This window comes from Mustela putorius, unplaced genomic scaffold (genome assembly GCF_011764305.1).
Source record: "Mustela putorius furo isolate JIRA1106 unplaced genomic scaffold, ASM1176430v1.1 tig00003858_pilon_pilon_pilon, whole genome shotgun sequence".
NCBI classification, from domain to species: Eukaryota; Metazoa; Chordata; class Mammalia; order Carnivora; family Mustelidae; genus Mustela; species Mustela putorius.
Genome location: NW_025422010.1, coordinates 7,570,660 through 7,586,304, shown reverse-complemented (window position 1 = coordinate 7,586,304; position 15,645 = coordinate 7,570,660). Strand labels below are relative to the sequence as shown.

Here is a 15,645-nt window from a genome sequence, read left to right as displayed (position 1 = left end):
TTGGAGTGTTGCCTGGCATGGAACTTATAACTAATCATCAGCCCTGTTTAAAGGTTAAATGTATGTTTTCATCCCAAAAGTTTATTTTGTATAAATCTCTGCAAACACAGGTGGGTTGCTTAAGACTCCCTAACATGTGAATTAATCAGAAATTAGTCTTGTCCAGCCTTTGAAGCAAACCATGTTCAAAACTGAAATAAATTGCCTCAACATACATACTTAAGCATACCAAATCAGTTGAACATATTCAAAGGGAAAATACATTTTAAAAGTAAAAGGAGGGCACCTGGGAGGCTCAGTTGGTTAAGCATCTGTCTTTGGCTCAGGTCATGGTCACGGGATCCTGGGATGGAGCCCCACCTCAGTGGGGAGTCAGCTTTTCCCTCTCCCTCTACCCATCCCCTCCACTCCTGTTCTCTTTCTGATAATAAATAAAATCTTTAAAAGAAAAAAAAAAGTAAAAGGAGCCTCTCTCTACCTCTCTCTCTCTCTCTCTCTTCTTTTTTTTCTTGATGAGTCTGGCTTAAGGTCGATCAATTTTACTTATCTTTTCAAAGAGCCAGCTTAGTTTCATTGCTCTTTTCTGTTGTTTGGTGTTTTTTTTGTTTGTTTGTTTGTTTTTGTTTTTTCAGTCCCTATTTCACTTATTCCCTCTTTGAGCTTTATTATTTCCTTCCTTCTACTAACTTTGTGCTTTGTTTGTTCTTCTTTTTCTAGATCTTTTAGTTATAACTTAGATTTTTTGAGATTCTTCTTGTTTCCTCAGATCTGTAATCGTTGTAAACTTCCCTCCTAGAAGTGCTTCTGTTATATCCAAAGAATCTGAACTGTTGGGCCTCTATTTTAATGTGTCTCAAAGTAGCTTTTGATTTTCCCCTTCAGTTTCTTCATTGACTGACCACCGGTTGGGTAGCATTTAGTAGCATAATGTTTAATTCCACATGTTTGTGTTTTTTCTGTGATGTTTTGTTGTTGATATTGCTTGTTTTCATTTTTTTCTTTTGTAACTGATCTCTGGTTTCATACTATGATCAGAAAAGATGCTGGATATGACTTCAATCTTCTTTAACTTATTGAGACTGCTTTTAGGGCTTCCCATGTGATCTGTCCTGGAGAATGGACCACTCACAGTTGAGAAGAATGTTGTATTCTGCTGCTTGGGCAAAGAATGTTCTGTAAACACCTACTGAATCCCTCTGGTCTAATATGTTGTTTAAAGCTGATGTTTCAGATGTGAGGACGATCTGGCTGTGACATCTGTCACCCCATTGATCGCCAGGGTTGATTCAGCTGATCTGGCAGGCTAGGCAGGTGTACCCTTCCTCCTTCCTCTTGCTATGTGTGTCCCTCCCGAAGCTGTGCACTTAGTCAAAGAGGACGACCTTCCTGGATAGAAGAGAGGACCGTTCTTTGGTCAAGGGTATACGAGTAGCTGTGCTCCCCTGCTAGAACCTTCAAACAAGCTCTCAGGTCCATTTGTAGGAGAATGGAGGGTACTCAAGCTTCCAGGACTCCAGACACATCCAAATGAGGTGCTGCATGTGGCAGTCTGTCTTTAAAATTTTTTTAAATAAATAAATAAATAAAATACAACTGATGTTTCCTTATCAATTTTCTGTCTGGATGATCTATCCACTGATATAAATGGGATACTAAAGTCCCTTACTAATATTATATTACTGTTGATGTTTCTGTTTATGTCTGCTGATATTTGCTTGACATATTTAGGCATTCCTATGTTGGATGCATAAATATTTATAAATGCTAGATCCTCTTCGTGGCTTGACCCCTCTCTCATGATGTAATGCCCTTCTTTGTTTCTTGCTATTGTCTTTCTTTTAAAGCCTGTTTTGTCTGACATGAGTATTACTATCCTAACTTTCTTTTCATTCCCATTTGCAAGGAATATCTTTTCCCATCCCTTCACTCTCAGTCTGTGTGTTTCTTCAGATCCGAAATGGGTCTCTTGCAGGCAGCACATTGGGCTTATTTTTTCATCCATTCAATCACACCATGTCCTTTGATTGGAGCACTTAGTTCATTTACATTTAAAGCAATGGATAGATATGTACTTGTTGCCATTTTGTTGATCATTTTCTGGTAGTTTTTGTAGTTCTCTATTCCTTTCTTCTTTTCCTGTACTCTTCCCTTGTGATATGGTGACTTTCTTTGGTGTTACATCTGTATTCCTTTCTGTATTCTTTGTGTATCTATTGCAGGCATTTGGTCTGTGGTTCCCATGAGGTTCATATGTAAAATCCTATGTGTATAGAGTCTATTTTAAGTTAAAGCCCATATATGAAACTCAAGCTAACATCATACTCAATGGTGAGAAGGTGAAAGCTTTTCCTCTAAGACTGAGAACAAGACAAAGATGTCCACTCTTGCCACTTTATCCAGCAGAGTATTGGATGTCCTAGCCACATCAATCAGACAAGAAGAAGAAATAAAAGACATCGAAATTGAAAATAGTAAAACTGTCACTATTTGAATTCAGTAAAGTTACAGGATTCAAAATTAATATAGAAATCTGTTCCATTTCTATGCACAAGTAATAAGTTACCAGAAAAAAGAAACTTTAAAAACAATCTCATTTACAATTGCATCAAGAAGAATAAAATACACAGGAATAAATTAAAGCAAGGAGATGAAACACCTGTTCTCTGAAAACTCTAAGACCCTGATGAAAGAAATTGAAGATAAATGGAAAGACGTTCATGGACTGGAAGAACCACTATTGTTAAAACGTCCATATTATCCAAAGAAATCTACAGATTTACTGCCATCCCTAATCAAAATGTGAATTTTTCACAAAACTGTAAAAAATAATCCAAAAATTTAGTATGGAACCAAAACCAATCTCTGAATAGCCAAAGCAATCTTGAGAAAGAAGAACAAAGGTGGATACCATGCTCCCTGACTTTAAACTATACTACAAAGCTATGGTAATCAAAACTGTGTGGTACTGACATAAAAACAGACACACACATCAGTATAGAAAGCCCAGAAATAAGCCCGCACTTACACAGCCAATCTTCAACAAAGGAGGCAAGAATATACACTGGGGAAAAGACTCCGCAATAAATGGTGTTGGGAAAATTGAATAGCTCCATGCAAAAGAATGAAACTGGACTACTTTCTACACCAGACACATGCCAAAAAATCTGAAATGGATTAAAGGTTTAAATATAAGACCAGAAGTACAAAACTTCTAGGGGAATAAAAAAAAACATAGGCAATAAAACTTCTAGGAAAAAAAATAGGAAATTAAAAAAAACAAAACAACAACAACAAAAAATCCCTCCTGGACATCAGTCTTAACAATAATTTTTTGGATTGGTCTCCTTAGTCAAGGCCAACAAAAGCTAAACTAAATAAATGGGACTACATAAAACTAAAAATCTTCTACGTAGCAAAGGAAACCATCAACAAAACAAAAAGGCAACTACAACCTACTGACTGTGAAAAGATATTTTCAAATGATATAACCAAGAATAATATTCAAAATATATAAGGGACTAATACAACACAATATAAAAAAAAATCAAACAACCCAATTTAGAAACGGGCAGAGGATCTGAATAGACATCTCTCCAACGAGAACCTGCACATGACTAACAGACCCAGGAAAAGAGGCTCAATATCCTCAATCCTCAGGGAAATGCAAATCAAAACTACAATGAGATACCATTTTTTCTGTGTACATGGAGGAAAGGGAGTCATTGTGCACAGCTGGTGAGAATGTAAATTGATACAGTCGCTGTGTAAAGCAGTACAGAGGTTCCTCAAAAAATTTTAAAAATAGAACTACCATCTGATCCAGAAATTCCACGTCTAAATATTTATCCAAAGAAAATGAAAACACTAATTCAAAAAGAGAAATGCACTGTATTGTCACTGTAGCATTACTTAGTCAAGATTTGGCAGCAAACTCAGCATCCACTGAAAGATGAATGGACTAAGAAAAAAACCGCACACACTAGAGATACATAGTGGAATATTACTCAGCCATAAAAAGCATGAAATCTTGCCATTTGTGCCAACACAGGTGGACCTAAAGGATACTGTGCTAAGTAAAATATGTCAGATGGAGAAAAACAAATACTGTATGACTTCACTTATATATGGAATCTAAAACAGAAATGAACAGCAGACTTAGAGAAACAGAACAATCTGGTGGTTGCTGGAGGAAGGTAGGGGATAGACTAGATAGGGGAAGAGGATGTAAAAGTACAAACTTCCAGTTATTGGAAACATAAGTCATGGGGATGCAATGTGGAGCATGGGGAACATAGTTAATGATATGGTAACGATATTGTACAGTGATGGTGGTCAGATGGATGGAGGTGATCAGTTTATAATGTATATAAATGCTGAGTTACTCTGTGTTATACACCTGAAACCAATATAACAGTGATGTCAACTACAATAAAAACTTTAGGAGAGGATCTATGGTTTCTAGAGCTCCTTGTCCACCTATTCAGCACATGTCCCAGAACTAGGTTCCCATGAACATGATCTCCCCATATGTAGGTCTCTAAATATTATACCTAAGACCAGTGTCAAGGACTCCCGAGAATGTAAGGAACTTGCCCAAGACCATGCAGTTAATAAATGGCAGAGCTGGATTCATATCCTAGGGACAGAGAGCCTGTACTATCTACCTTACTATATCCGATTGCTCAGTACAAGTCCCGACGGCAGCGGGGGGAGGGCACCCATAAATGTTTGTCAAATGAATAAACAAAAGAATGGTAATTTAAGGATGAGGTCAACAAACTGGTATCAGTTCAGGTGAACTGTCTCACTATAATGATAGGACAGCATCTGAACAACAGCCAAAGCCATATTACAGGTCTGATCTATCATAGTCAAATAAAGCCAAAACTGCCGCACTTCTGAAAACCTATCCCTAGGCATAAGATATGAGCCAAGAATTACATGTATATTCCCTGAAAGTCCCTGTGTCTGACTGAGCAGGGTTTGCCAAATTTGAAACAACAGAATATTACATCTGTACCATCCCCAAAAGGACCTGTAATAAATTCATTCAAAAAATCCAAGAAACAAGCATCTCATTATTTTTGTTAGCACTCCTCTTGGTGGTGAGCATAGTAAAATACCTAATAATTTACTCAATTAAATATATTCTTGCTTTTTGCTTTATTATGACATAATAAAATATAGTAATATTAAGTCTAATGGTATAAAGACTTAACAGTGTTTTTAACAAAAACCAGATGCAAGCAGTTTTAAATATCTGCTACTATTTCCTCTCTGACGTCTAAACACATTTTGACAAGTTAGCAGACCTCGTTGACTCTTCATGTAGGCAAACTGAACATCATTCTTCTTTTCTTGGGGTGTTGTGAATGATTCGGGCATAGTACATCCTGGGTAAGACCCTCAAAATAAGGTCTTTTGATGATGATGGTTATTTCAAACACACACACACACACACACACACACACACACACACACACTGACTTCTTATGGTTAGTACAATACAATTTCCTCCTAAACTAAGACGCTTGTTCAGAGCTGGATAGAAAAAAGGATTTTTTTTTCTCCCCTATCATCTTAGAATAACTTGAGCGATTATTTACAAAAGTTAACTCAGCCCACTAAAAACTTCACTTGCTCACCATTGTCACCAAGGCATAGTGAAGCCTCCCCTTTACTACCCTCTCTAACTGTGTCCCCCTGCGAAATGTTGAAAGAGATCCCAATGACCAGAAAAAAATACGTTCTTAGTAAGTTGTGTGTGTAAATGCAAGGAATTATACCAGGCAAATTGGTACCTTGCTCAAAATAACAAAGCAAAGTGATTTTAGGAAAAAATATATCTATTTCAGGAGCTCACTCCTTTTATCACAGGGAAGAAAAATGTCTCCTCCACAAAACCATAAATTGAAAAATATTGGAGGGCAAAGCCAGAAATGGTTAGCAATGTGCATTTCCATTATTCCTCTGGCAATCTGACTGACCTGGACACAGAAATGGGCCCACTACCTGCGCCTCACCTATTCCAGGAGGAGTTAACCATCATAACTGAAGGACAAAATTTAAGAAAGATCCTCTCAGACACCCAAGGTCCTTCCCTTTCTCTCACCACTGGGAGTTTTGTTCTGATCTCTCACGGAGTTGCCCAATCTTGGCAAACATTTGGAAAGAAGGCCCTCAGAAGGAGAGATAGGAAGATAACTTTGTCATTAGAAATAATTACATACCTTAGACAACAATCATCTCTATTTGCCTTAGTGTGTGTGTGTGCTTGTGCTTGTGTGTGTGTGTAATGTAAACATATCACGTGTGAATTGAGGAAATGATGAGGCTTCTAAGCTATTCTTACAATGGGTCAACAGTAAATATTGCCCAGAGAGTGCTGTTGTCTTATAACTTGGAGAATGCCTACTCAAGTAGCCCCCAATAAGTAAATGACTGTACTTATCGAATAGTGCTAGTACAATAAGATGCTTTTATCTGCCAGCCTGTAAAAGAACACATTAGCAAAGGTAACTTACTGGCAGGACCAAGCAAGCAGACGGAAGCAATTTCTAGCAAATAGCAAATTTCACGCTACTGCTAGATGTATGCCTCTAATATGAGAACTATTATTTATCAAAAGTATATGAAAAGATGTAAGATTTCCTGTTGGAACCAACTGAAAAAGGCTCTGGACGCTGAACATTTACAGAGTCAAAACCTAAGGATTTACGGTTAGGTTCATGAAAGGAGGCAGTCTATCCCAGCTTAAGGGGAAGGACTCCTGCGGACACATGGAAGGATTTGGTGAAGTGAGATGGCAAAGGACAACAGGCACCTGGACTGGCCAAAATATGACTAAGTCTCACTAATGTGGCTTGCCCACATGCCTTAATAAAGAGGAGATCGTCATAATACCAGTACCTTAGTATATGGCATTCCTAGTTTGGTAAATGGATTTATTATCTAGTTCACAATATATGTGCGTTTTTTCTCCATAGAAAAAAGGAACCACTTTCCTACAGAATGGAGGTTCTGCCTTTTCAATAAATCATTGTTACATCTTTTAATTAAATTACTATATAGGGAATGCTTGGAACTGTACCTGTGACATAAAAGTTGGTTACTTTTACTATTACTAACACTTTCAGTTCAGACACATCTCTAGATATTACATCTGATTCTCTGGTCTGGCTCAAGAAGACACTACTTAACTATCAGAGTCAAGATTCCAGAGCAAATCTAGTAATCACTGCCTCCTTCAGGTTTCTTCTTATCTGGGTATCTCATTTCATAATGACCTCCTAGAGGTAATATATCTTTACATCTACATGTATCCATCACAGAAAGATGGTCCATGTGTATTTGTCATCTGGGGGTATCAGCAGTGGTATTCTCACTCAAAGAAACTTTAAACCTCATTTATAATGAGGCATGACCTTCAGATACTTTGTTTATACTAAATACTCTGGGTTTTATCCTTTTTTATTTTTCCTAAAATTGACATGACTAATTTCATCATCAGTTTCCCCCTCCCCCCGCATTGGACTTGACACCCAATGTTGTACATATCAGACCTACCTTAAGAGGACAATGGTTTGTTATCGTTGAGCCTACTCAAGGCAAACTCTTTATACAACTGCAAAGAAGTAGTGTGAGATTGGTTTAGAGAAATGACAGCATCACTGAGTAAGTATATGGTTTACAAAGACGATCTCTTTGCAAGAGGTTATCTCATTCGATGAGATATGATATCTGTGTGTTTGGGAGGCTACTCTAGTGAAGAATGCTGTTTTCTTCTCCTTTTTATCCTCCATAAATCCAAACACAGTGCTATATAAAGGGTGGTCTTCCAATGAATAGTTGTTGAAAGAAATAACAAGTCACAGTTAATAAGATATATTTTGTAAATAATATAACATGTATGTCATCAATCTGCTCTAATGAAAATTCAAATATCTCCTTTAAATATACTCCAACTGTTTCTCCAGACCAATGTACACAGAGCCTGGTAATCTATCAGCCAACAAGTACTTATTAAGTGACTAGGTTTCCCTTGTCTCTTGCAGATCTCCAGAGGACCTTGTTCTGTCCTGGGCATGAGTCAGAACAACAGAGTAGCTAGGAGGGCACAGCCCCCCACAAGACACCTGTGTGTCCTAGTCCCCCACAGGACACCTGTGTGGCCTGATTCTCAACCCACCTGGGATTCAGTCTCTGTCTGTAAGGATTTTTGATAATAGTTTTTAATAATAGTAGCAGCCCCCTCCAAAGGTCATTGCAAGGATTAAATTAGTTCATGCATCCGGATAATAATATGCACTTAATAGAGTTATTGGCTCTCTATTAACACGTTGCTTGACTTGAATGTTACTTAGCAAGGAAGCCTCTTTAAATAAATATTTAGAGAGCACTAGGAAAAGTCCTGAGATAAATATTGGTGATGGTTATACACATGAGATTGAGATTTCTAAATCTTGCTCACTCTGATGTTCAAAGTAATGATGTTGTTCTTCATAATAATAATATTATTATTAGCCAATTTATACCAAGCATTTACCATGCTCTTCTTCCGTATCTCATATGTTTTATTACTTAGAGTCCAAACAAAATACAACTCTTCCACCATATTGGCTGATGTGATCTACTCAATATGCCATAAGATATAGGAAACCTGTGTCTGGTTAAAGAACTTAACAGCTCCTCAACTTTGAATATTTGGGCTACCTGCAGCTAATTATTTACGAGTTCCTCTTTAATGAAGTGCAGTCTCAATCTGAATGCAAAGCACACCATTAGGTAAAGAGCAGAAAACGATTTATTTCCCTTCCTCCAGTATTATATACTTAAATAAAATGCCTATAATTTTAAGTAAGAGCATAAAACACCTCAATTTATTAAATTTCTTATGATCCTCTGATCCCAATAAAATTTAGTATAGCAAAGTCCCATGGCCCATTCTACCCTAAGCTTTTGTATCTGAAGGACAGTTATACATAATAAACTGTTCTATGATGTTTGCTACTATGGATACTGAGGTAAGCATAGGACTATAGTTGTTTTATAAATGTTTCTAAATTGAGGGACTCTGAGAATAAGTTCATTCATTCATTCATTCATCCCATAAATATTTACTGACTGCCTGTTACACACCAGACATTGTTTCCGTGTCCTGGAAATACAGCAGTAAACAAAACAGCACAATCTTTCCCATCTTGAAGTTTACGTATTAGAAGAGAAGGAAACTCAATAAATAAATGTATTAAAGTGAGGCTCTGGCTCAGTTTCAGATTCAACCCTAAAAAGCTGGGATACCAGGCTTCCCTCATTTTCCCATGAATCCCACGGCAAATTGGGGTTCCCTGCCCCATGGAAGATATGAAAGAGAATGTTGGAGAAGCGGAGAGAATTGAATATTGTAGAAAGATTTTCCAAGTCTGGTGAGAGTGGCTTCTAAGAGATGCCTTGTGAGCTCAGGGATAAGCTTCCCCAAAATATGACTTGCCTGGGAAATTCAAAGGGCAAGAAGAGAGGTGAAGGTCCTTTGAGGGAACTAATTGCACACTGACCCATGGCAGATCAAAGGTCCCTGCTCTCCATGGGATGGTATGCACACCATGTGTATGTGTGCATGCATATGCATGTGCATGTGTATGTGTGTGCATGTGTGCATGTGTGAGTCCCTTCAACCACTAATTTCCAGTGAAAGATTCCACTGTGCGCTGTTACAGACAAGGCCTTCTGGGGGCTGGGGAATGGGTGCCTCAGTCCTCAGAGGAGATTCCAAATTTCTACCTCAGCTTCCTGCACATCATGGCTTAAAAGAGTTTCTGACAGGGGTAAGTGCCTCCAGGACATGTCCACCCAGGTGGAGTTGCGGGGGGCAGGGGGCCGATCACTGTTAAGTAACTAGGAACGTTTTGCCTGGTGAAAAACAGCATTAAGGGAAAGAGGATCTCCTCCACCACCACCCCTCACATTTGAAAAGCTATAGGTATAGCTTACTGACACTGAACATGAAAGGGTCTCATTTGATTCACATGACTAATAGGAAAAGTGCCAGTCATGGCCCGTCTGCACAGATCGGCTCCCTCACTGCCTCCTAAATGCACAGGTTCTAAAAATGCACAGGTGATTCTTGTTTCAGAGTTCTGCTCCTGACCCTCTCTGTTCTTCCCCCCATTCCTCCCTGCTCTGCTGAGACCTAGGTCCCCCAACCTTCCTCTTGACTTCTTGGCTCTTCCGTCATCTTTGGTAACCCACCCCCTCCACCACAGTTCCTCTCAAAGTACCTAGAATGGCTTGTGGTTTCTGCTTGGGTCCCGACTGATACAATCCTCCTAAGATAATTACACCTCTGAAGATCTTTAACAGAAAAATGAGAATTCTAAAATCCTCGATTGATAAAAGACCCACAAAATGATGTCGTCGAAGCCAATCCCATCACAATATGACTATAATCTAATTATGTTATCTTCTAATGACTATAACCCTCCAGCCTCTGTTAATTCCTGCTTTCTTGCTCTGGGTTGGGTACGACAGCTTGGGTATCCCTATGCAGTCAGCTTCGGTATCCTTATGCAGTCAGGCGGACTTCAGGTCTACCCAAGAAAGAACCGCCTAAAACCTCCAGAGGAGACAGGTAGCTGCCCCGCCCATCTGTGATTGGGAAGAGACAGCAGGCACATGGTGGAAATCTACTACTGGTCGCCGAAACAGGTTCGGTGACTCTTGCCCCAGTGGTTCCAATGAGGGCCACGAGTAAGTGGCCAAGCCACCATGCTTACTCTGATTCTTTTTTTCACTTGATACCATTTCAACATATGACGGCTGACTGCCCCCGATCGTCCCTCCTCTAGGAAGCAGTCATCTCCAGCCTTGTGACAAATCTCTGCTAAGTCACAGGCATGGGGGGCATGCCCATTGCACTCTGATGTTCTGGGAGCTGCGGAGGCCAACGCCATCAAAATAAGTAGACATCCTTGTCCCAAATCACAGTGGAGACACTGGGGTTTACATTCAGAACTATCCCAGGAACAAAGCCACAGGAATACCCTCCACGCTACAACTGGGAAATTCTCCCTCCACATGCTGGGCCCTCTATGGAGACACTTACAGGAAAAAAGAATCCCACAAAAGAAAAATAAATCCAACAGACCAAAGGCAGGGCAGAGGGGCACGGAGTAACTTTTACACGTCTGCACTACACTTCCAATACGGTGTGTGTGTGGGGGGGGGCAGATTCCAATGTCATTTTGTAGTCCTGGTAATGGCAATGCACGCAGATGCCTTTGGCTCCAGAGGCAGTCCAAATTTACTTGTGGCTTCAGGCAGACTGTCTTCGAGCAGATGGTGTGGAGGTTGCTAACGGTTCTTTCAGTCTGACAATATACTTTCTTACCAATTCATGAGAAATGTGTGTGAACATGAACTTGAAGTTCCGAGTATGTGTGTGAGCCCACATCTTCCAGAAAAGCCACATGGCGGTCACTCTTCCAGACCTATCACTGCCTGCATCCATGCCCTGTCACCTTCGATGTCCCAGACTGTACATCTCCAGAAGTCCCCAGCATGAGATATCTTAAAACACAGATTTACCAATGCCTGGACTGCAAGTTCTACATGTTCAAAAAAAAAATGTGTGGGCGCCTGGGTGGCTCAGTTGGTTGAGCAACTGCCTTCAGCTCGGGTCATGATCCTGGAGTCCCAGGATCAAGACCCACAGTCTGCTTCTCCTGCTGACCTCTCTACTCTCATGCTCTCTCTCTAAAATAAATAAATAAAATCTTAAAAAAAAAAATGTGTGGGACACCGTGTCCTAGAGACCGCCTGCATTTCCATAAACAAACAAATAAATAAATGAGGTTCTGTTGACTCTCAGTCACACTGCTTGGCACTGAAATGCAGGAAAGAGGAATGTAATGGCAACACCGCTTCCATAATCCTAACTGGAAAGATGCCTGTGGGTTTCCCTTTTGAGCCCTGGGCTTCCCTCTCCAGCACCAGGAGCAGCACCAACAGAGGCGTGTGGGGGGTCATTGTGCTTTGTTTGTGCACTGACCTAGTCACATTTTGTTAACTCAGGATATTGCTTTACACAGAGAAGAGCTGCTGTTTGCTTTTGATTTTATGTTTCACTCTGAGCTTCCTGACATCAGTCCCCAGTGCACCTAGCTATAAACAATGGGCCGACTAACCCATACTTTGGATATAGTCTTACACCAACTCCTACAGGGACGGAAGCACCCCAATGGAAAGCAGGGTTGGTGAGCCGGGAAGAAGGTAAAGCCCGGTGCCGTCCCCTAAGTCTGAAGGGGAAAATCCCATTATCTGATTTCCAGATAAAATAATAAGGAGACGCCTTGATATAAAAGCAAGAGGTAATTTAATTGAATCTCCTTTTTAAAGCACTTTCTCCTGAATGTGTATGATACCTTCTTTTTTTTGAAACATGAGCTCCAAGCCATGAAATACAGCTTGCCTGTATGTTAATCATCTTGGCTCCGAAGCCCAAAAGTAGTCTGTTTCAATGTCTTTACTAATATCGAACTGTCCAAATGAGGCTAGACTGTGTGTGGTCCCATGAACAGGGATGTTGGGGTCTGACAAGGATTTGTATACACTCACTTTTTTCCAGATCCTCTTTACTTTTTGCATTAAGTATTTAAGTGACTTGGAAGAGCTGTCACTTAGGTTCTTCCTCAGGCAGGAAAGTCATCATAGCATGTATGTTCTAATTATTCAGATGTGGAAACATAATATGCGTTTAAATGCAATAGTTAAGAGGAAGGTGGGAAAGACAGAGCCGTTCTTTGCTGTTCTGGGTACACCAAGTCTTCACTTCTTTTCCTGAAGAGTCACCAGCATGAGTTGAGGACAACCAATGGCCTTTCCCATGCCACGTGGTCGGTGGGGTTAAAAACAACTTCCTTTTCCCCCCCCAGATTAGTATACATACGGTAAGCCATCACAGACTCCTAAGACATGGGGCACAGTCCTTGTTTCTCATGGTATTGTTTGGAAAACTAAACTACTAAGTTGATCGGGTATGGTTTAATGTTTATACTTGTGGAAGGACTTCAAATATATAAATTCACAAGCCAGACCATGCTTCCTAATGAGAGCCTTAGAAGAAACAGTCACATTCTTTTCTGTGCCTGCAGATTCTTGCAGAGCAATGGGAGATGGATCTAAAATTTTGCAGTGACATGCTTGAGAAACTATCCCTTGGACTCTGGTTACTCTCTTTTAGTACTCATTGGAGGCATATGTGAGAGATCTCAGCTGATGTATAAACAAGTCATGATGGGACGTGGTCTTACCCAGCTCTCCTGCTTCGTGGCTTGGAAATGTAAGACGATGCTCTGTCTCCTTTCCATCTCTGCCACATTTTCCCCAACAACCCAGTATGCAAAGCGTGTGCCAAAGTTGCTCTACCCTCTGCCTTATTTTATTGAAAATGCATTGAGTTCATTTCAACTAGCCAAAATGTTCCAGATACATCACAGATCTGCCAGTAAAAACCTCTCGGGAACTCATATGGGAGGACAGCTGTATAAGGGACAAAAACATGTCACCAGCAAGCTCCACCCTACTCAACTTGTAGCCGCCCAAATGCCTCCTGCCTGCTCCTGGCTGGACCAGCATGATACACAGACCGCATCTCTCCCATCAAATAAAGATGGACCGAACAGCCCAGCAAAATCCATTCAGAGCACAGTAGGGATCATCAGATTACCATTATGCGGTCATCCATTAGAGGGCACCATCCCATGGTGGGGATCATTGCATTTCCATCTCTTACCTTGCATCGTTGCTTTTGTTGGTTCTGAGAACAAAGGGATGAGCAAGAGGTAGATGAGGTAGACAAAGGAGAGCCCATTGTACCGGAACGCACACGCTGCAGTTGAGAAGAGAGAAGAGAGGGAGAACGTCATTAATAATGGCAGGCTGCTGGGCCCAGGGTGCAGAGACCTGTGTGGGTCACTGCATCAGGGACCGCTGGATCCAATGGCAACCCAAGTCGGTATGTCAATTAGGAACTAAAAACTGAGCGTTTATTCTGTGTTTATCACTATGTTGAACATCATGAGAAATGCAGAATTAGAATGCATGGCCCCTGCTCTTAAAATCTAGTCAAGAAGGCAATACCCATAAACTACCTGAATGAAGGTAGTCCTGAAACAAGTCATCAATTGGAGGAAGCTGGAGAAATTAAAATGGCTACAGAAATATAGAGGGCAACAGGACTGGTAAGGGTTTGGGATGTTCAGGTAAGGCTGGCCACAGAAGAGAGGAGACAGAAGAGAAAGAAAATAGAAGAATATTTGTTCAGTGCTCCACGGCAGGGCTTTTCACAATTTATCTCATTTAATCCTCTAAGTTTTCTAAGTTAGAAATGCTCAGGCTCAGAAAGACTCATAATCATTCACCTGAATCTCCCAACTAGGATTTGACCAAGTTAAAATTAACCTTAGGTCTGCCAGACTCCCGACCCCACGCTCCTTCTTCTGCATCGCTTGTCCTAGAGCTAGAACTCCAGAGATTTGCTTCAAGGGGGTGCCTTCCCTCTCCAGATTCCCGTTTCCCCATCTGTGAAGCAGACCTGATATCTGTTTCTAACTCATAGACTCATTCCGAGGAATAAATAGAATGATATATAATAATACTGTGGCTCAGCATCTCATGCACGGGAAACCCTCAAAAACACCAGCCTTTACCATAAACATCCTCATTATTATCCAGGGAGAAGAACGCATGCAGTGTTCCATGCAGAAAGAAAATGAGCACATTATAGCAATAAAAAATAAATTTATTGGATGACTAAAGAAAAACTAAAGAGGAGAAGGACTGAGAATGAGTCTGCAGGATGAGGAAATTGGTTCAGTGATGATGAAGGTGGAAAATGTTGGAAGGAACCTTGGTAGGAGAAAAAATGGAGGGCAAGAGACATGGTACCCAGACAGGGAGACCAGATCAAGAAGTTGCTAGCTCGAGAGGGGATTAGAAGCCAGGCCCCAGCCCTTGCTTCTGGTGGCTTACTCCCAAAGCCAGCAATCAGAGACACAGTAGAGGAAAGTGAGGTCTAGTGTGCTAGGGAAGGAGGGAAGCCACAAATGGTGTTTTTTCATTCCAAAGGAATCATGCACATATTTGTAGCTTTTTTACCATCATGGGTATTCCTAACCTCCTTCATGAAAGATCCAAGGCGGGAAGAAACTTTCACACTATTCACAGGGCTGATAGGAATATACATAAATGAGACAATGTACAAAAATGAAAACATATGTTTGAATTGTCTTTGTAGATTTTTTTTTCCTTCGGCTTCTTATTTCTCACCCATAGTGGAAGCTCCTTAAAAACCAATTCAAATATATCTGGGGATTCATTTAGTCGACAAATATTTATTGAGCATGTCCTACATGCTGGGACCCACAGAGGTTCTTTTCTATCTCTGGGAACTTATATTTTGGGGGGAAATGTATGGTAAACAGCAAACACGATAAAAAGTCAATCACAAGGAACGCTGGAAGACAAGCACTACGTGAACAGGAAGCCAGCAGGGAAAGGGGGAGCAGGGGGTCCTGGGGGAAGAAGGACTGGCTGCAGCATTCAGGAGAAGCACTGAAGGTAGACCATTGTTGGGAGAAAGTGAGATGT

At 40.5% G+C, this 15,645-nt stretch overlaps 1 protein-coding gene across 4 annotated transcripts in view; it reads right to left on the bottom strand.

The window, feature by feature from the left end:
* Positions 1-15,645, bottom strand: part of PIEZO2 (piezo type mechanosensitive ion channel component 2) — a 455,796-nt gene that overhangs the window by 358,295 nt on the left and 81,856 nt on the right. For all 4 annotated transcript variants that reach the window (XM_045065366.1, XM_004742696.3, XM_013051380.2 and 1 more), the window contains exon 2: positions 13,790-13,885. In XM_045065366.1, coding sequence (XP_044921301.1) covers positions 13,790-13,885 — 96 coding nt within the window. The remainder of the gene's footprint in view (positions 1-13,789; positions 13,886-15,645) is intronic.